We start from the raw sequence: 20,855 nt of genomic DNA, 5'->3' as shown, positions 1-20,855 counted from the left end.
AGGGCACAAGGGCAATTACTTACAGTTAAAGATGCAATTTGGAAAGCTATTGGAGGCCTGAGGCAGAAGAGGAAGTTCCTTATTAGTCACAGGTGTGTGTCACAGGCTCATCGAGGTCATAGGTGTCCTGACTGAGGTCCTGATAATTGTGCAATATGGAGCCCAGCTGCAGGAAGTGTGGTCTGTGGCATCATAACACCTATTTTTGTACCTCAAAGATGGTGTAAAAGGATGTGATGAACTAACATTCATGAAAGTGCTACGTACCTTGTAACTCCTGTGCAAGGTGATTGTTGTCATGGAGACAGCATAATTGTATTCAAGGAGTTATAGGAATTAAACATAAACATTCAAACACAGGATCAAGTTAGCCACAGACCTCAGAAGTTTTCTCTTGCTGATCTGTGAAGACTTTTAGCAACACCCCTGACAAGTGATTAATCATTTCATCAAAGTCCCTTTTCAGACAGGAAACTTACTTGCTCTCTCTTATAACATTAATACTCACTAACATTTTGGTAGATGGCCCTAAATTCACTATATCTAACTCTACTAAAGAGTTAACGTATCTTTGTAAAATTGATAGCTGCCTCCTTGTAACTCTTAGTTTTGTTCTTTTTAGGACAGTTTTATTTGTAATTATGAGCTATTTCACAAGCAACAAGAATGTATACATGATAATGTGATAATTGTCCAAATATCCACCCTCTATTTTCATCTGTCTCGGGCAGACAAATAGAAGTTGCCACTGCAAGTGTGGCTCTGATGCTCTAGGCAGCCCCCTGAGGCCCACCCCTTGCCCCGCTGTGTGCACATAGTAGGTCATAGGTGTCCTGACCCAGGTCCTGATAATTGTGTAATATGGAGCCCAGCTGCAGGAAGTGTGGTCTGTGGTATCATAACACCTATTTTTTCCCTCATTTTCAACTTCTCTCAAGTTCCTCCAAATCACAGTTAGAAAACAGCTCGGAGCTCAGATCTGAACCTAGCTGTCCTTGGCTCAAAGGTGATTGGTTTCTCCCCCCCCCACAATTCCATACTGTTCCATCTGGATATATTCTCATGTGATCATACATCATCTTTTAATACATGGGTAATTAGCTATCGGAGGTCTGCAGGTGCTTTTCTGGTTGTCCCTAACCAACTAGCTGACAAGAAGTCGAGGAAGGACGGAAAGGTTTGGCTCGCGGTTTGAGAGGCAAGGAGGGCAGCTGTGGCTGTGACGGGAGCCTGAGGTGGATGGCTGCATCCCACCCACATGCAGGAAGCAGAGAGATAAACGGCTCAGCCGGTTCCTACTTTGTTCTTTTTCAGTCAGTCTGAGGCCCTAGCATGCTGTGTAGTATTTCCCACATTCAGGGGGTGTAGTATTTCCCACATTCCTCTTTAGTTAAACCTTTTTGGAAACTTCCTCATAGGACTATCTCCTAGGTAATTTCAAATTCATCACATAGGGATACTTAAAACATTTTCCTTGGTTTTCCAATTAAACTTATTTAAAGCTACATTTCCTCACAAACAACACAAAATACGAAATATCACTGACATCCAGTTAGTTGCAATTAAATTATAGAATTTATATTACAGTTGAAAAAGAATGAGTCTATTTGGGTGATTAATCAACTCTAGTGAAGAGGAACTATGTATTATTTGCTAACAAAATAATATGTCTTCAAGCAATTCCATTACAGGAGCTATCTGGGGGGTCTGAATATGATTAAGCAAATGTCAAGCTGAGTTTTTTAAAGACTGACTTGACAGTTGGTTATGTTAATGGAGCATGACATACGACAGCTGGCTGGTAATTCTCTTCCTACTGCTGGCATTGATGGAGTCATTATTACAGTCTTATTTCAAGACTGGACTAATATATTATGGAAGATGTGAAAGAAGAAACTCAGGAAGGAGCAGAGGAGGGCCATTTGTTTCTAGAAGGAAAATGTTTTGAAAGAGGAGTAAAGAATCTGAAGTGTGCTGTTGGGGACAGGAAGATCTAAGTGGAAGTGCTAAGAGCCTGCAGTTTACATTGAAAGCCCTGTGGGTCTTCTGCAGACACACCGGCCTGGAGGCCCTGATGTTCTAGGTCAAGGATACACCCAGTGCGCGAGATTTTGCTTGCAAAGCTACAAAACAAAAGCAGTAAACAAAAAACAAAAAAGAAGGAAGGAAGGAAGGAAGGGAGGGAGAGGGAGGAAGGAAGAAAGGAAGAAAGAAAGAAGAAAGAAAGAAGAAAGAAAGAAAGAAAGAAAGAAAGAAGGAAAGAAAGAAGAAGGAAGGAAGGAAGGAAGGAAGGAAGGAAGAAAGGAAGAAAGGAAGAAAGGAAGAAAGGAAGAAAGGAAGAAAGGAAGAAAGGAAGAAAGAAGGGTGAGCAAGAAAAGAAAGGAAACAGCCTTGTGATGTGCAGTTCCTGGCCTTCCGTACCCACTTTCTCTTCATCTTTTGTCCACATGGAGAACCAGGACCTGCCTCAAGGAGGAAACTCTTGGGTCCTCACCTGACATCAAGATCTCCTCAGCAGGGTTCTCCCCAAGTGGTGCGGGCCCTAGACTTGAATCTCCTTAGCCCTCTGTGCTCTTCTTGTTCAGCTTCCCCAAGCTGCCTCAGTCCATGCACACCCGATTCTTCCTTTAAGGATAAAGCGCCCCTTCTCTGTGGAAGCTTCCTGGACAACCTTCCCTGACTAATTCCTTTCATTCTTCCTATCTGTGGCGTTCGCAGTAGCCTTGGGTTATAATTTTTACACACTACTCCATATCAATTTAGAACTCTCATAGACCGTCCAGATTCTGCACTGATAACATTAGTTTGCTAGAATGGTTTATGTATAAAACAACCTGTTTCTAAGGAGAAATGCCTTCAGGAATACAGGTTGAATTTTATTATAATCAAACCCATCGAGAACAGAGAAGTTAGTAAGTTAATTATTGGTCAGTTCTTTTATTCAGCACTCACTTATTGAACACCTTTGTATACTAGGCATCGTGTTTTGATCCTGGTGATAAAACAGAGCCATCCCAGTTTTTTCCTGGAAAGTGCATGCTGACGGGGAGAAACACGATAAATGGATAAATGCAGAACCTAAGGGATTATAGTGGAATGGACTCTTCAAACAAAGGGTGCTAAGGAGCACTGGGGTGAGGCGTGGGGTGGGCTGTAGTTTTAAATGAGGTGCTTCGTAGGAAGAAGGTTCAGCAGCTGTCTAGGGAAGGGACACACCACGCTGAAGGACCAGCCATCTCAGCGGCCCTGAGGAATGAGGCTCTTTACTGTTTTTGAAAAAGAACAAGAGGAGCCAGTGTGGCTGGAACAGCACTGTAGGTGGGAAGTACAGAAAAAGAAAGGACAGAGTCCTGTAGAGAAGCAACATGGAGTACTTCAGCAGGGTCACACAGGCTCTGTGCTCAGGGTAGATGATGGGCAAACCAGGGCAGAAGCAGGGACACCAATGTAGGGAGCTATCAAGTGACTCGGGGGAGAAGTCCTAGGATCCGGGACACAGTGGAGACGCTGTGGTATAGGGCATCTGCAATATATATTTCTAATGCATGTGTATTATAAACCGTAGGATTTGCAGACACATGGGACGGCATATGTGATAGAGAATGTCAGGAGTGACTAGAGGTTTTGGCCTCACCAGCTGCAAATCCTGAGTTGCAGCAAATTGGAATGGGCTCCAACGAGGAAAGGGCATTTTCTAGAAATGATCAGGAGTTCAGTTTTAGATATCACAAGTATGAGATGTTAATGTTCAAGTGGAGATTTCTACCCGTGGGGCAAACAGAAACCTCCTGGAAGAGATTTTCCTGGACATATAAACTTAGGAAGGTAAGTGAACAAAATAACATTTTTCTACAATTACCATTTTAAGATAGTGTGATTTCTTTGGAACTATTAACACAAACCCTTACAAAGTTTCAAATTCAACAGGGGACATGGAGGCAGATTCTTTTCTTGAGGTCACAAGATTTATTTAGCACTGGAGAAACTGGGCTGGGGTCTGAAGGGAATGGCGTGGGTTTCACTCCGTCCAGAGGAGCAATGGAGACTATTTTCCGGCCTTGGGGGAAGGGGACAGACAGTGTCTTACACTGTGGAGCGGTGAGGAAGAGTCTACTTGACTTAGGGGAGTCAGGGAGGCGTGGAGGAAGGGCACATTTAGCTGAGGTGTATTCGTTATAAGGCCAGCAGAAGGGGGCAGTGTGCCCTAGCCCTCTGTGTCTGAAGTATGAAGTTCTTGGTGCCTGTCATCCTCCTGAAATCAACATTAGGAGGAAAATTTGGGCAAGCTAATCCATTCATGAACCACAGATGATTTAGGGAATGCTTTATAGATGCTAAGCTAAGAGAAGCAAGGGCACAAACCGTTCCCTGCCAGCCCCCAGACAACTCTGCTCTGGTGGAAATCATCGTAGACAGCCTGCAGCCACACTGCTGGGTTAATGTGACTGCAGTAGTGCTTTTCTGTGGCTACAGAGGCTGAAAAAGCAGACATGGGACTCGGTGGCCCTTTAGTTTCAGTAATCCACCCAGATGATAGAAGCAACATCAAAAGGCCCCATATGAACACTTGGTGATGTGAGTGTTTGCCTTACTGGGAGGTCAGAACGGAAAGATGGCCAGGTAGAGAAGGTGTGACTTCTTCTTTTAGGGATTTGCAACTGAGGCTTAACGAAAGAAAAGAAGTGGGATGTCTTAACGAAATGTGATAACGTTTTCTCTTTAGCCTAAGAGATGGATGAGATGCCCTTGAAGGGTTCTGACAAGATCTGAGTTCTGAAGGCATTTCCTTGGCTCTGAAGGGCAGATGGCTGTGGCAGAGTCTCGTAGACATGGTTGGACTCATGCAGATGTGTTTGTCATGAAATCTGTTGTGAGGATGGGAAGAGTAAGTTGAGCTCTCTAGCGAAACATTAGGTGTGTGGGCCTAGGTCTTGAGCAAGAAGACCAAGGCCGGGAGGTCGCTCGGGAGATAAAAGTGTAGCACTAAAAGTGGATTAAACTCTCTGGGGGAGATAGTGTGGAGAGACAGAAAACTCAGAAAGGTAAGGACTTACCATCATATAAGTGATGACGTTAACAAACTGGCCCAAAACAAAACATACGAAACAAATCAACCGAGCGCCACAGGAAAGGGCAGGAGAGAAGGAAAAAGGGAAAAAGGGAAATGGAAATACCATGCAGGAAAATCCCAGCTGCATGGGAGTACCCTGAATCCTTACCTACTTTCTATTTCCTTAATTAAAACCTTTTTATGAAATTATTGTATGTGATTTAAAAAAAAAAAAAACTATCCCAGTAGACAGCCAAAGCCTAACCACATACTAACTACAATCTGCCAATCTGACCCACCTTGAGCAAAGGGAAGTGACCATAGCCATCACCCCTCAGGAGTTTAGACCAGAAAAAGGCTTAAAGATCACTCTGTTCCCAGCCACTTCATTTTTCACATGAGGAGGCCCTGTGTCTAGAGAAGGACATCTTCAGGTCACACAGGTATTTAATAACAGAACTAGAATCAGGAAGTGTGTTGGTGTGTGTGAGACATAGCCTTATTATGTTGTCCAGGCTGGTCTCAAACCAGTAATCCTCCTGCCTCAGCCTCCTAAGAGGCTGGGATTACAGGACCATACCACAGTGCCTCAGAAAAGTGTGTGTTGAGCTTTGACGTTTAGCCTCCTCGTCACTAACTCTCAATGAAGGTTAAGGATTTAATGAACATGTAAAATTTTTATGTGCAGATTTTTAAGTGAGTAGATTTTTTTTTTTTTTTGGTTTTTTTGAGACAGGGTTTCTCTGTGTAGCTTTGCGCTTTCTGGACTCACTTGTAGCCAGGCTGCCTCGAACTCACAGAGATCCGCTGCTCTGCTCCGAGTGCTGGGATTAAAGGCGTGCGCCACCACCGCCCGGCGAGTAGATTTTTTTTTAATGTGAAGTATTTTTGGCTTACAATGATAGGACACATGTTCCCCTCTTACAATCTTCTCTTTTTAGAAAAATAGACTCTTCCCTTGCACAGTTCTAATTCTGCGCTCCTGAAGCCACCTAATTTGCTCAAACTATTTCTTTCCTTCATGGCTAAGGGCAAGTTCCGTTGCTGGCAGAGCCTTCTCCATTAGCCTCCCAGTCAGAATTAGTCATCCTTCGTTCTGGGTTCCCTTAGAGTCAATGGTTTTCAAACTACAGGTTAAGATTTATCTATCCACTGTGCAGTCAGTCAATTTAACAAGCAGGTCACTCCCAGAAAGAGAAATAGAAAATATCAGATTATAATACATAATTGAATAGTTGTATGTGTGTGTGTGTTTCAGTGCAAAATATAAAAAGTTTGAAAGACACAGATTTGAAAGATTACAGCATAGAACACACCTTATCATGTGACCAACTGTGTGGCCGCTCTGCTCTTTGGGGGTGTGTGGCTCTCTTCACCTTTGTTGGGTTTTTTGTTTGTTTTTGTTTTGTTTTGTTTTTCCAAGATAGGGTTTCATTTTGTAGTCTCGGCTGTCCTGGAACTTGCTCTGTCAACCAGGCTGGCCCCGAACTCACAGAGATCTGCCTCCCAACTGCTGGGATTAAAGGCATGGCCACCACCGCCCAGCTATGTATGCAACCTCTGGATACTGGATAATGACAGGCACCAAGGTTGACTGGGATCATTATGAAGGTCCAGAAAGAATGGGAAAAGACAAAAAGTAGGTAGGTTGGAAAAGAAGTGGGTGCTTGGATTAAATATAAAAATTTTAGATTTCCTTTATCTCAGATGTTAATAGTAATTTTTCCAGCTTGGTATTACCAAGTCAAGAACCTCTTTTGGGATCAGTGCTTTGGGGCTGTCTCCCAGTCACCTTCAAAGTCCCATGTGATGTGGTATAAATAATACTTCCTGCTCACGTTGCAGCTGTCACTCAAGGATCTTAATTTGCTTTCTGAGCAGGATCTGGTGATGATGGCCTGGCTCCATTAGGCAGGTGCGGGAGTTAAGAACCAGTGAGTGGCTGAAATCTCTGGTCTCCGGGATGTCGGCTGCCGCTACTCCCCGCACCCCCCTCCCCCACCCCCGCAAGGACTCCTACACTTATTCCCCAGCGGGAGGAACCCTTGGGCCTCCCTCTGCAGAAGCTCCACTGAAAAACAGTTTGCAAAGATCCCACTCAGCCAAGATTCACTCTCTTTCGGGTGTGTGGTGTGTATCAGGGAGCAGAGAGCATGGGGATAAAGGCTATGAACCGACAGCCCTGGGACTGAAAATAGACAGGGAGAAAGACTGGAGGACACTGGTCTGAGCTCTGGATCACTAAAGGAATTGGACTCCTCTCTGGTCAGTAGCGCCTCAAGATCTGCACCTGGTAGAAAGAGGCTGCTTGGCTCTGTCCACTATTCTGTGGGTCATTTTGTGGGCATGCGCTCTCTGGATAGCAACCTTATTTCTTGTTTCTGTCTGCCAACCCAGTACCATATTAACCACCCCCTTCCCATTTCCGGGAATGCGGGGAGGGGGTCAGTCCCTCTCTTTCCAAAAAGCTAACTGCCCACTCTAGGGCCTGGAGGCGCGCGGGGAGGGGGGATTTATGGGGGGGAGGGCAGGGTGACAGCTCTGTCCTGGAGTCAGGTTACTGCCACTTGTGTCTGAGTTCACACAGCATGTTCCTCCGTCAGGGATTCCGCAAATATCTCCCCGGGGTAAAAAAAGAAAGCGCGCTGCGCTCCAGCACCCAGAGCAGAGAGAGCCCAGTCCCAGGTCCTGGAGCACACCATCAGGGACTATGTCGCCTTAGCCTCCAGGGTCCCGCAGCCTCAGCAGCGTCCCAGCCCGCCAGCTCCATGCCGCGGCAAAGCTGCACCGTGTTCCTGGGGTGAGGGGGCGATTGGGCATGCTCCTCCCCATGGGTCGCCCACCATGTCTAATGGATATCGCACTCTGTCCCAGCACCTCAATGACCTGAAGAAGGAGAACTTCAGCCTCAAGCTGCGCATCTACTTCCTGGAGGAGCGCATGCAACAGAAGTATGAGGCCAGCCGGGAAGACGTCTACAAGCGGGTGAGTGAGTGTGTGGCAGGGGGATGCGCGCAACTGCGATTGCTGGTCTAGGGACAGAGCTTCCGAGGAACAGGGCTTCCCTGTGACCTCGGACCAGCCCATTCCCCTCTCTGGGGCGGCTTTCCTCCTTCTTCCTCTTTAGCGGAAAGGGGCTGTATAAAGCAAGAGCCTCCAAACTCTGTTTCCACACAGCCGGGCTAAAATGTGGATTCTGTGTGCACCACAGACAACTCCGACTTGAGGGCTGGATGGGGAAGCACAGAGATTTGCATTTTAAACTGAGCGTGGAGGAAATGACTCAGAGGACACATTCTCCTAAAGGCCTTTTCCAGCTCCGGGTCTTGGGAGGAAATACGGTGGTGTGAAGAAACCACTTAGGATAAATCTTTTCTTGAGAAATCCGTGTTTTCCTTTGAAGGTGTTCAGACAGATACACGTTTGAAACAGAATGTGAGACATTTTAGTCCTAGAACTGTTTGCCCTAGAATGAAAAAGAGGGTACCCAGGAACAGTGGAGGAGGTAGCAGGGAGCCCGGACCTCCCAGGTACCCAGGGCTGCCTTGATTGGTGTGTGTGGGAGTTGGCAGAGCTCGGGGTGAGATGAGACAGCATGTTGGTAAGAGGACTTGAAGTCCTGATGGGTTACAAGGATTGAGTTTCCTGGCTGCTCACTGCACTGATTTCCTCAGGCCTCTTAGGGTCTGGGCAGGAGGATCTGAAGTAGGGCAGGTGTCTGGTGCCTGGTTGCCACAGATTTGACCAAAGCTCCCTTTTAAATGCCCAGCTGTTTGCACCAGAGAGCTGCTACACAAGCATTACCGTGACCCGAGAAGGCTGGGAGCTATAGAAGCCACTGGGGAGCATTTGGATCTGAGAAACAACCTCATGTTGTTTCTGTGAGACCTCCACGATTCTTTGGTCAATTCTGTTCATCTGGACCGCTAAATCTGAGAGGGGCTGGCGGTGATATCCATGAGATTTCAGTGTTTGGTAGATTCAATTGGTATGTTCTGTTAATTCTGGGAGATTTAGTCTGTTCCCTCTTTGCCAAATGTCCATGTTTTAATCTTCCTCTCCCTGAGACCTCCTCCAGGGTCATTGTTACCTTTTCTATGGCTGCATAGTGAGTGAGTGTGTCTCCTGGGAAGCTGCCAGAGGTCCAGGGGACTTGATGACTTGATAACGCAGATGGGGAGGATGCATGGTAGTGTGGGCCTCGGCGTAGAACTATTGAACTAATTTCTTCACCGTGTAGCGGGAGGAAGTGTTTCCGTGAACTGTCCCCGAAGCAGGGCAGAAGGGGCAACTTGTAGATCACTGGAGGGAAAGGGGTTTCTTTCACCCCCAACCAGGTGACTACCGCTTGACTCCTTCGGCCTCGTTCTCTGCTCTTTATTGGCCAAAGGTGGAATGCTTCAGGAAATGCTTTGTGTGGGATGAGAGAGGGCACCATCTCTCTCTGGAAAAATGATTCACCAGATTATGGCGGCTGCCTCAGGGTCTAGGGGAGGGAGTCACAGCACAAAGTCACAGGTAGAGGTGACAATCCTTTTACTGGTTCCATCTTGCCATTGGATGGCATGCAGGTAACTGTGACCTGTCTCCATTTGGTTTTACGTGAACACAGTGGGCGGGCAGCCGTTTTCTCATATGGTTTCGGGGATGTGTTTCGTGTTTCCCTGTTTCATCCAGCTGTTGCCCAACCTGCCTGTCACATTCTTCTTCCCTGTTGGTGACAGTTACTGGACACCACTAAAGCAATGGTTCCCAATCTTCCTAATGCTTCAACACTTTAATAAAGTTCCTCATGTTGTGTTGACTCCCAACCATAAAATTATTTCATTGTTACTTCAAACTGTAATTCTGCCGCTGTTATGGATTGCAATGTAAATATTCGGTATGCAGGATAGCTGATAGGGACCTCCAGAGGGGTCGCGACCCACGGGTTGAGAAATCATGCACTAAAGGCTGGGTTAAGGGCTGAGAAGACTGCTCAGCTGGTGGGGTGCTTGCCTAGCATCCATGAGGTCCTGGGTTTGATCCCCAGCACCGCATAACCTGGCCATAGTGGTGCATACCAATAGTCTTAGTACTCTGGAGGTGGAGGCAAAGGGTATAAAGTTCAAGGTGATCTTGGAAGCCAACTTGGCTTATGAGACCCTGTTTTTAAAAAAAAGACTTCAGGCCGGGCGGTGGTGGCGCACGCCTTTAATCCCAGCACTCGGGAGGCAGAGCCAGGCGGATCTCTGTGAGTTCGAGGCCAGCCTGGGCTACCAAGTGAGTTCCAGGAAAGGCACAAAGCTACACAGAGAAACCCTGTCTCAAAAAACCAAATAAATAAATAAATAAATAAATAAATAAATAAATAAATAAATAAATAAATAAAATTAAAAAAAAAGACTTCGAATAAATGTTCATTTTATTTGGAGGGTAGAACACATCGAGATCTCAGTGTGTATCCTTGGCTGGCCTCAAAGTTGTGATTGTTTTGCTTCAACCCCTTGAGTGCTGGAAATATAGGAATGAATCACGATACCCATCTTGCCAATTTGTAAAATTTTAACTTATTTTTATTTCATGCACATTGATGTTTTTGCCATCATGTACATCTGTGTGAGGGTGTCGGATCCCCTGGAACTGGAGTTATAGACAGTTGTGAGCTGCCGAATAGATGCTGGGAACTGAACTCGTGGTCTTCTGGATGAGCAGCCAATGCTCTTAACCACTGAGCCAGCCCCCTAGCTTGCCATTTTTAATGATATAATATCATAGGTGGAAATCTATCCCAGTGTGTAGTGGTGAGGGATTGATAGAAACCGGGCAAGTTTTGTTTTGATAGAAGAACCAGGGACTCAGGAAACACCGGACCAAGAACCAGGCAACGGCCTGACAAGCTGCTTCCCTTCTGCAAACCTGCTCCAGCCGCCACAGAACTGACATTCAGGATAGAGCTGCAGGCACTGAGACTCATTTGCTGTAGGAATAAGCCACAGTTTCCATCAGCTGCTTTGTAAACGGGGTAATGTCACATTTCTATGAGAGGGTCACCATTATATACTTGCTGGTAGTTACTGCGGTATTTAAAAAAAAAAAATGAAAAAGCAGTTCGACTCGTTATAATACGGCCACAACAATTCATCTTATGCTCATGCTTGTTACTTACATGATGGCTTTTTTAGGTTAGGAAGATTAATTAGTCGTGAAGGGACAGCAAGGGTCACATGCCTAGCAGCACACAGAAAGTCAAGAGGTTCTGACGCCGTCTGTTGCTATACTTAGATTGATTTCTCTCTCATGTTGGACAAACATTTCTTTAAAAATAAAAGTATAAAGCTACACCCAGTTAAGTTAGAATCTCTGCAAAAATGTGCGTGTTGTACAAGTAATTCTTTAAAAGAAAACCAATGCTTATAGACAATCAAACATCCCACCATGACAGCTTCCGGGAAACGGGGAGAACAGGACTGGGAAGAGGGTCTGTGCTTCTCTTTCCATGTGTCAAGTCTTCCTTAGTGATAGTTAGTGAGTTTGATTAGTGATTTAGAGAGAGAGAGAGAGACAGAGACAGAGGAGAGTAGAGATAGAGGACAGAGGAGAGACAGAGACAGAGACAGAGGAGAGGGGACCTGAAATGGATAAATTCTTCATTGTGAGGGAAGCTACATGGAATTTTTTTCCTGTAAGAGAATCTGTAAAAGCTAGCATTATGCCAAAGCCTCAAATTATCAACTTAAAAGCAAATTTTAAAAGTGCTCTAGAGTTTCTTTCTTTAGTTTTAGAAAACTGAGAAAGTAAAGTTAAAAATCATACCAGTCATAGGTTTATTAAAGAGTATTGAGTTACACATAAAAATTGGTTCTTTGAAACTAGCTACTATGTGTTTAATGTTAAATAAAGTATCCTTGAAGCTTCAGTTTTTGTAAATATTAATAATAATTTAATTTCATATATATATTTTTTTTTTTTTTTTTTTGCAATTTAGAGCTATATTTGCCTTTGATTACTGAACTTCCAGTTTATTGTGAAATCATTTTTTCCCTCACTGTGGAGCATGGCCTGGCTGGATCTTTTTTTTAATTAATTAATTAAATTTTGGAACATCCTGGACCACATCAGAGACAGCCCCTGCTCCTAGCTAGGAGTCCCACAAAAGACTAAGCAACACAACTGTACCAGATGTGCAGAAGACCTAGGTCAGTCCCATTGTCCCGTTCTGGCTCCCTGGTTGTTGGTCCACTCTCCGTGAGCTCCTATGAGCCCAGGTGAGTTGATTCTGTGGGTTTTCTGGTGGTGGTCTTTATCCCTCTGGCTCCTACCTTCACCACAACCAGGAACATACACCTATGTGATTAGGGACTACTGTCCCCTCCTGGTAGCATACCGTAATTGTAGGTTCGGTTCTGCAGGGGAAAGGATGGGTTATCATTTTGACAATGTAAATCAAGCTAAGAAGTAGCCACTGCCAGGCTTAGAGCTCCCGACCTGTGGGTCAAAAGAGAGACAACCCTGCAGGTGGTTCACAGCTAGCTATGGCCCACTCCTTGCAGGACAGGCTTCGCAGCATGGCCAGACAGCAGCTGCTGTGCAAAGTCATTTCTGGGTGGAGTCTTGGCTGACCTGCTCATTTTTATTACCTAATCCTGCATCTTCTCATATTAGCTGACTGTGCCCAGCCCTGGAATGTGTGGCTCCACTGCTGTGTGATCAACATGCGGTCATCAAACAGCACTCTGAAAACCACCAGCCATGATGATTAGTTTCTGGCCCAGACTTCTGTGCTTTTCAAAAGCCTACGGGTTGCACTCTAAAAATGGAATTTAAAATGTGACGAGGCTAGGTCCAACAGCAGAAAGTGAAGATACATGAAATGGAATGTTATCATCCTGGACTAGATAGGGTCAATGGATAGCAGCTACCAATTCCAAAGTACGTATGTTTCACAATCATTGTTTTCTTGAAAGAATTACTTGTACAACTTTCACATTTTTGCAAAGAATCTAACTTAACTGGGTATGGTTTCATATTTTTATTTTTATCTTTTAAAAATAGTTATTTATTATTTTCATTATATATACATGGCGGAGAACACACCCAGGAGTGCTGGTGCCATGTGGGATCCCCTTGGAGCTTGAGTTACAAGTGGCTGTGAATCACCCAACCTGGTGCTGAGAACCTAACTCGGGTCCTCGGGAAGACCAGCATGTGTTCTGAACCACTGAGCCAGCTCTCCAGCTATACCTTTATTTGTCAAGAGAAGTTCTTCCAAAATGAAATTATCATAATGTTGGAGGATGAAAATGAATTTAGCCTTTAGGTAGAAGTAGGAGAAGAGCTGTGTCTCATTCCTTTTTGAGCCATGAGCTGCCTGATTTGAGACCTAAACCTCTTTAGTTTTCTCACCTTTAAAGTTTTCAAATGACGTTTTAATGGGTGTGTGTCTGTCTCTGTCTCTCTCTGTGTCTCTGTCTCTATGTGTGTATGTGTCTGTCTCTGTCTCTCTGTCTCTTTCTCTTTCTGTCTCTATGTGTGTGTCTATCTGTCTGTCTGTGTGTGTGTTGTGTGTGTGCGCTTGTGTAGCTTGCAGGATTCTGTTCTCTCCTTCCGTCCTGTGGGTCCCAAAGATTGAGCTCAGGTTCAGTAACAGGTGGCCAGGCACCTTTCTTTCCTGGCTGAACCATCTTGCCAGTCAGTTTTCTCGTCTTTGATATTAGATGATCGTGTTCCCGGGCAATCTCTGAGGCTTGTACATAGCACACTTTTATAGCTATGGTGAACAACCTCCTGATTTTATTACCCACTCATTGTTCTTCTCCTACTGTTACGATTACTGAGCTGTTAATGTGGCACTCCTGACACTGAACCTTGGTTCGTCACTCAGTGCCCGATTTAACATGGGCAAACACAGACCATGTGCCACAAAACAATGTTATGGTCAATGAAGGACCATATACATGATGGTGGCCCCGTGAGCGTTTAATGAAGCTAAACAGTTCCTGTTGCCTATTGATGTCATAGTCTTTGTAATAGTCTAGGATGATACTTGACTTTCATGTCTGTGGTGATGCTAATGTGAACGAACCTACAGCACAGCCAGGTGTATAAAAGCATAGCACATGTACTATGCACCACACAGGATGCTTTATAATAGCAGAAGAGCGTACTTCACTGTGTGAAAATAATAATTATTAATAATAAAAATAATGATGTTTTGTTTTGTTATTTTGAGACAGGGTCTCTCAGTGTAGCCCTGGCTATCCTGAAACTCCACTATGTAGATCAGGCTGGCCTCCAATTTACAGAGATACACCTCCACCTGCCTCTGCCTCCCAAGTGCTGGGACTAAAGGTGTGGGTCACCATGCTTGGCTACTATAATTTTTCCATTGGTTTAAAGCTATCTCTTTACTTATCAAAATGAAAAGGTTAATTTAAGAATAGCCTGAGGCAGGTCCTGCAGGAGTGATGTCAGAAGTCATTTATCATGGGAGATGACAGGTGGCCCCATGAGTGCTACTGCCCTGAGGACCTCCCATAAGGACAGGATGGACAGGGCCAGGGGTGGGGGAGGGTGGGAGTTGGGGGAAGTAATGGGGCCTGAGGGGATGGGCAGGACATAGTGACACAGATGATGCTGACTCTCATAGGCCTGGGTCAATGTGTGCTTCTGTCTTAGTTTTCTTTTTTAAACAGAAGAGTCTAAAAAGAAATAAATTAAAATAGAAAAAAAGCTTTTAGAATACGGATATAAAATATTTTTGTACAGTATCTGTGCAGTATATTTTTTGCCATATAATATGCTTATATTTTGTTACAAAAGAGCCAAAATAAAACAAATTAGAAGTTTAAAAAGTAAAGAAGTTACAATAAGCTAAGGCTCACTATTAGTGAAAACACTAAAGGTAAATTTGGTGTAGCCCAAGGATACATTGTTTATAAAGTCCACAGCGGTGTTGAGAAGCACGCCAGGCCTTCCCAGTCACTTACCTGTCTCCCCTTGACCACAAGCAGCTCCCAGCAGCCCCTCAAGGTCCATTCACGGTCAAGGCCCTATCCAGATCTCCTGTTCCCATCTGTTGTACAGACGGTCCTGTGTCTTCTTAGGTGTTTGTTTAGATACCCCGCTGCCGCTGTGCCTCAGTTGCTTGTGGTATTCAGGACCGCAGCGCGTTGAACAGTAGCCCAGGAGTGTAGCAGGCTACAGCATCTGTTCTGTGTTGCCCTCGTCGTTGTGAAACTGCTTACTGACACCTTAAGCAATGTGTGGCTGTACTGTCATTTCTCTGAGCTGAGGTAGTGTAGGCGGAAGTTTCCCTCCCGCCTGCCTGTTCCCAAATACCCAGCAGCGGCTTCCCAAATAATTGACTTTATTTGGAAGCAGCTGCAGAACGGGACAGGACAGAGAAACTCGGCTTCGAGGTAGATGTAGTAATGGCACCTGTCCTGTAGATTTGGGGCAAGACTGAATGAGCCAATGAGCTAAACTCAGTATTGTGCCTCTCCTGAGGTATGACGTCAGTAGATATTTGCCATTACTGTGACAAACTGAGAGACGATAAAATTATCCAAAGATATCGACTTACTGAAGTCATTTGCTCTGGATCTTTTCTTGTTTTAAATCAGTCTCTTTTCCTAGAGTGGTAGGTTTGACCCGATTCGGCCTGCTTGACTGGATTCCCTACCTTAGTTTTCCCGTCTATGAATAATAGACTCTACTCCACGCATTGCTATTGCAGCAAACTTACCCCTGTTCCTCACATACAAACATCCCTCTAAGGGACTAAATGAGAGAGGCTGAGTTTGTTTCCGATTCAGGCCAGCCCCATGCATCTGGTGAGGCTTTCTTTCCCCGGCACATTTTACTATTCTCATTACTACAGGAGCTCCGCGCCCACCTCTGCGGTGCTGATTATTATCATTTTCATTTCTCTGTTGATACCTTACTCCTGTAGCAGCTAGCACAACAGCCTGTGTATGGTGATCAAGAGACGTTTGATTAATCCAGGAAGGTACGTGTGCAGACCAACAGTCCAGTGACACTGTTAACAAGGCGGGCGTTTGAGCGAGCAATAAACTAGGCATTCTTCCAACAGTCCCATCCCATGGCGATTGCTCTGCAAATCTGAATGGGCACAGCTTTGGAATGTGTTCAGACAGAAGTATAAATTACGTAGCTAGTGTGAAGTGGAGGGGGGGTGAGTGAAAGTGGATTTGAATTAGATTAGGCTCCAGAATTTAGTTTGGGATTTGCTTCCCAACCATCAGAAGAAAAATTCTGATAAGGCGTGTGTTTGTAGCTCCCGTGTTGGGGCCAGGGGTGGTGGAAGGTGATAGTAGTGGTGGTAGTGGGGATGCAGAGGTGGGGGGGGAGCACAACAGAATTGATGAGGTTAGGCAGGTCCCCAGAGCTCACTGGCCAGCCAGTTTATTCAAATTAGGGAGTTTCAGGTTCAGTGAGGGACTTTCTCTGAAAAAAATAAGATCAGCATCAATAGAGGAAGATGCCCAACATTTATCTCTCGCCTCTGCACACACACACACACACACACACACACACACACACACACACACACAGAAGTGTATCATAGTATATATAACAACTAATTGTAAGCGTGCAGTTTTGTGAATTCGCACTGTTTTATGAGCATCACTCTCATCCCTCTCCAGAACTTTGCCCCCAACTGTAACTGTCTTTATCAGCATCAACTTCCCATCCCCTGGTCTCTCCACCCATCTTCATTCCGCTTTCAATCGTTATTATCTCTCCACTGCCTCAAAGACGGGAAATAATACATTTATCCTATTGTGATCAGCTGCACACTGCTCATCCTGGAGTCCCATCCATTTTCCTAAGGGTGAAGTGGCCACTCTACATATTTGAGTCTATTAGATTTTCCGCTGGGACACCCTTTCAAGGCTCTGATTCCCTAAGACTAGCCCCATTCTCGGAGCTGGAAAGGCTGCCTCTCCCAGCTGGGGAGGTCCTACTGTGCCAGGCAGCAGCACATTGCTCCAGGGGAATTTAGAATCTGGTTACCAGACTCTTCTGCCCATGCTCCTTACTTTGTTTATGTGTACATGATATGTGTATAGATGTGCACAGCACATTTGGGGGCAAGGGGACAGCTTTGGGGAGTCAGTTTCTAAACATAATGCCCTCCAGGTTCATCTGCATTGTAGCTTGTGTTATAATTTCCCTGTGTTTTAGGCCACATACCAGTTCGTTACATGTTTGTCTGTCATCTCTCCATGTCTACTACTTCCAACATTTGGCTACTGTGAATAAGGTGTAGGTGTAATTTTCTGTCCCACCAGTTAGCTCTGTCCTACCAGCCAGCTCCCAAATAACCACACAGAGACTTATTATTAATTATAAATACTTGGTTGGTAGCGTAGGCTTGTTACTAACTAGCTCTTACAACTTAAATTAACCTGTATTTCTTATTTACATTCTACCATGTGGTTCACTACCTTTTATCAACATGGCATATTCATCTTGCTTCTCCCCATGTCTTCTGGTGACTCTGCCCTTCTTCATACCAGAGGGCTCTCTCCCTGTCTGAAAGTCCAGCCTAACCTCTTCCTGCCTAGCTATTGGCCATTTAGCGCTTTCTTAAACAAATGAGAGCAACACATCTTCACAGTGTATGAAAAGATTATTTCATAACAATAAGGCCCCTGTGAACACAAATTAGCAAATGTCTGCTTGAGTTGGGTTTCAATACCCAGGCAAGAATTGTTGGCATATGGTAATTCTATGTGTAATTTTTAAAAGAATTAATGTCATTTTTATATAGCTGAACCATTTTTACAGTGTGCATGGGTTCCATCTTTTTCAAGCTCTTTTTGAACACTTATCTCCCCCCCCTGTGTGTGTGTGTATGTATGTGTGTGTGTGTGTGTGCACAATTCTAATAGATGTCAAGTTCTAAAAATTTTTAACCAAGGACACAAATATTGGTTACAAATATTTAACAAATATTTGTATTTAATAAATATTCCCTAACTCCTTCCAGTTCTTATTATGCAAAGGAGGACCAATAGATAAGTATGCCCTCAGGAGTCTCAGAAAGCTGAGGACAGGCGGTCAGCACACACAGTGCATATAGAAGAACACACATGGAAAATGGCCGTTCTGGGTTTCCAGGGAAATGTTTATAAATAGTTTGGCTGGGCACACACCTGTAATCCCAACTCTGAGAAGACAGAGACAGGAAGATCCTTGGGGCTTGATGGACAGCCAGTCTAGACCAATTAGTGAGCTCCATGTTCAGGGAAAGACCTTGTCTCCAAAAAAATGAGATGAAGAAGGATTGAAGAAGGCAGTGTCAACCTCTGGTCTTCACACACACGCGCACACACACATACACACACACACATACACACACACATACACACACACACGCACACACACACACATACACACACACACACGCATGCACGCACGCACGCACACACATACACAAAATAAATAGTTCAGCTACTATACCTTTTGTCTCTTTCCTATCACATATTTTCCTTATTAAAAATTTTAATTGTATATATTCATTGTCATACACGTCTTAAAGTGTATGTAACTAAAACATTTTCCCAAAGTTAACAATAATTAAATAAGTAATTAAGAAAAAAAAGTAAGAAGGCCTGTGGGAGATTGTTTAGTAAGTAATTACTTGTTATCCAAGCTTGAGGACATAACTTCAGTCCCCAGTAACTTTGTTAAAACAAACAACAGCTGGATGTGGTGGCAACGCCTTTAATCCCAGCACTCAGCAGGCAGATCTCTGAGTTCAAGGCCTCTGGTCTACAGAGCAAGTTTCAGGACAGCCAGGGCTACACAGAGAGACCCTGTCTTGAAAAACAAACAAGTCAACAAACAAACAAAAAGAAGGCACTGGGCATTGCAGCATGCATCTCTACCCCCCAGCCTGAGGAGGTAGAGACGAGATAGAGGGTTTGCTGGCTAGCCAACCCTAGCCAAGTTTGTGAGCCCCAGGTTCAGTGAGAAACTCTATCTCAAATAAATAGGGTAGAGAGTGGAGAAAGAAAACATCTGCTGGCTTCCACAAGCATTCATACACACATATATGTTTATGTACACTCACGTGCATGTACACAAGCATCCACTGCATATGTACAAAATACATGCACACACACATACAACTTTCCATACACCCATGAGCACATACACAGCATTCACTGAAGACATATAAAAAATAGAAAAAAAAATATCGTCAACTCTGTCAAATTTATGAAGAAAGGCATTACCTGTGGCAATGGCAGCCACAGAGGTCAGTTTAAATGAGGAGGTAGGCACTCCCGAGCATGTGTCTCCAGGTGTACATGACAATAGTAACCATTTCCATCTATGTAACACCTAGTCTATTGCAGCATGTTTACATCTGGGGGAAGGAAATAGGATAAGGTAGGAAATTTAGGCTCACAGGAGTTGGAAAGGTAGATTACGGATTCAGATGCTGGGGCTGGAAAGATGGCTCAGTAGTTAAGAGCAGAAGTCCCTGGTTTGATTCTCGGCAACTACATTGTGACTCACAACCATCCGTAATTCATGAAGAAATAGAGAAAGGCATTCTGGACGGGAGGAGCCATGTACAAAGCCAGAGTCACAAAGAGTTCCATGTGCTTGGCACCCTTCCAGTCCTGTGTGGCTGGAATGTGGGGCATGGAGGGCTTGTGGTGATGTGAAGGTGACCCTGGAAAGGCCAGCAGAGGACACATCCTGGGAACCTCTGGGCTCATCTATCTCTTCAACAGGTCTTTATAAGGCTTCTGCCATATTCCCAGTACTAGGTTGGAAGTTGAGCCTTCGAAGAGAAGTAAAACACCAGAGATAGAATGGGATGGGAAGCAGTAATAGAGAAATGGACAGAGAGTGAAGGAGTTCAAACAAGGCATTGCTACCCCAGATAAATAGAGCAGATGGAGAGAAAAATCTATAAAGGAGTTCTTGGGGAGATGACCCCTGAACTTCAAAAAGGTATAAACATGGTTAGTCAGCCAGTCGTGGGGTGCATGGAAGAGGGTTTGTCACAAGCGAAAGCCCAACGACAAATGAATTGCTCGGTGGCGGACAGAATTGTAAGTTGTTTTGTGTTGCCAGATTTAAGCATTAGGCATAGGATGAGACTGACATGTATACAAGGCTCAGTCTTCGTGACATTTCACAGGAGCCAGTGATGTAAACTGCAGGGAACAGCTACATCCTTCTGGTGGGCGGGAAAGTCGGATTCGGTGAGAGGAAACAGAAAATCGGAGGATGGACTGACTGAGCAAACAAAACTGAGGGGCTTAGTGAGGTAGGGCACAGGAGAGGAGAGCCCTGGTCTTCGGAATGTTTAGGAGATAATAAAATACCTGTAGGACTTTGTGAGAAAAGGTCACTGTTTCTGAGCCCTCTGACCATTTAACTCCCTGGGCTGGACCAGGACTGACACATGGAGATCTGTGACGCCTGGCACCTGGCGGGGGTGGGGGGGAGGCGGGAAGGGGGGTTGTCCTCTCTCACTACCCCCTGATGGCTTAGGATGGGAGGTGCCAGCATGCCTGGGAAAGCTTCAGCCAATGCCAGGGAAGCCAGCGTTGTTACCAGGTAGTGGGAGTTATAATTAGCAGTCACTAGAGGAAAGCCTGGGTTTTGCGAGCCTGCGCTGCCGGAAGCAGCTTTTCCACTGGATGAATTTACTTGTTTGTAAAACAAATGGGTAGAACTTCGTGTTTTAAATGTAGTTTGGGGAGATTCAAGTTTGTCAGGTACAACACGCTTTGTGACTAGCAGGAAATGAGCTTTGCTGCTTAGCATCTTGTCT

At 44.8% G+C, this 20,855-nt stretch overlaps 1 protein-coding gene across 1 annotated transcript in view; it reads left to right on the top strand.

Annotated features, from left to right (window-relative positions):
• LOC114680909 (myomegalin-like) overlaps positions 1–20,855 on the top strand; it is a 199,198-nt gene that overhangs the window by 60,802 nt on the left and 117,541 nt on the right. The window contains 1 exon segment of the mRNA XM_028854083.2: positions 7,925–8,035. Coding sequence (XP_028709916.1) covers positions 7,925–8,035 — 111 coding nt within the window.

The sequence above is a fragment of the Peromyscus leucopus genome, chromosome 6 (genome assembly GCF_004664715.2).
Source record: "Peromyscus leucopus breed LL Stock chromosome 6, UCI_PerLeu_2.1, whole genome shotgun sequence".
NCBI classification, from domain to species: Eukaryota; Metazoa; Chordata; class Mammalia; order Rodentia; family Cricetidae; genus Peromyscus; species Peromyscus leucopus.
This window is presented reverse-complemented; position numbering and strand designations above follow the sequence as displayed.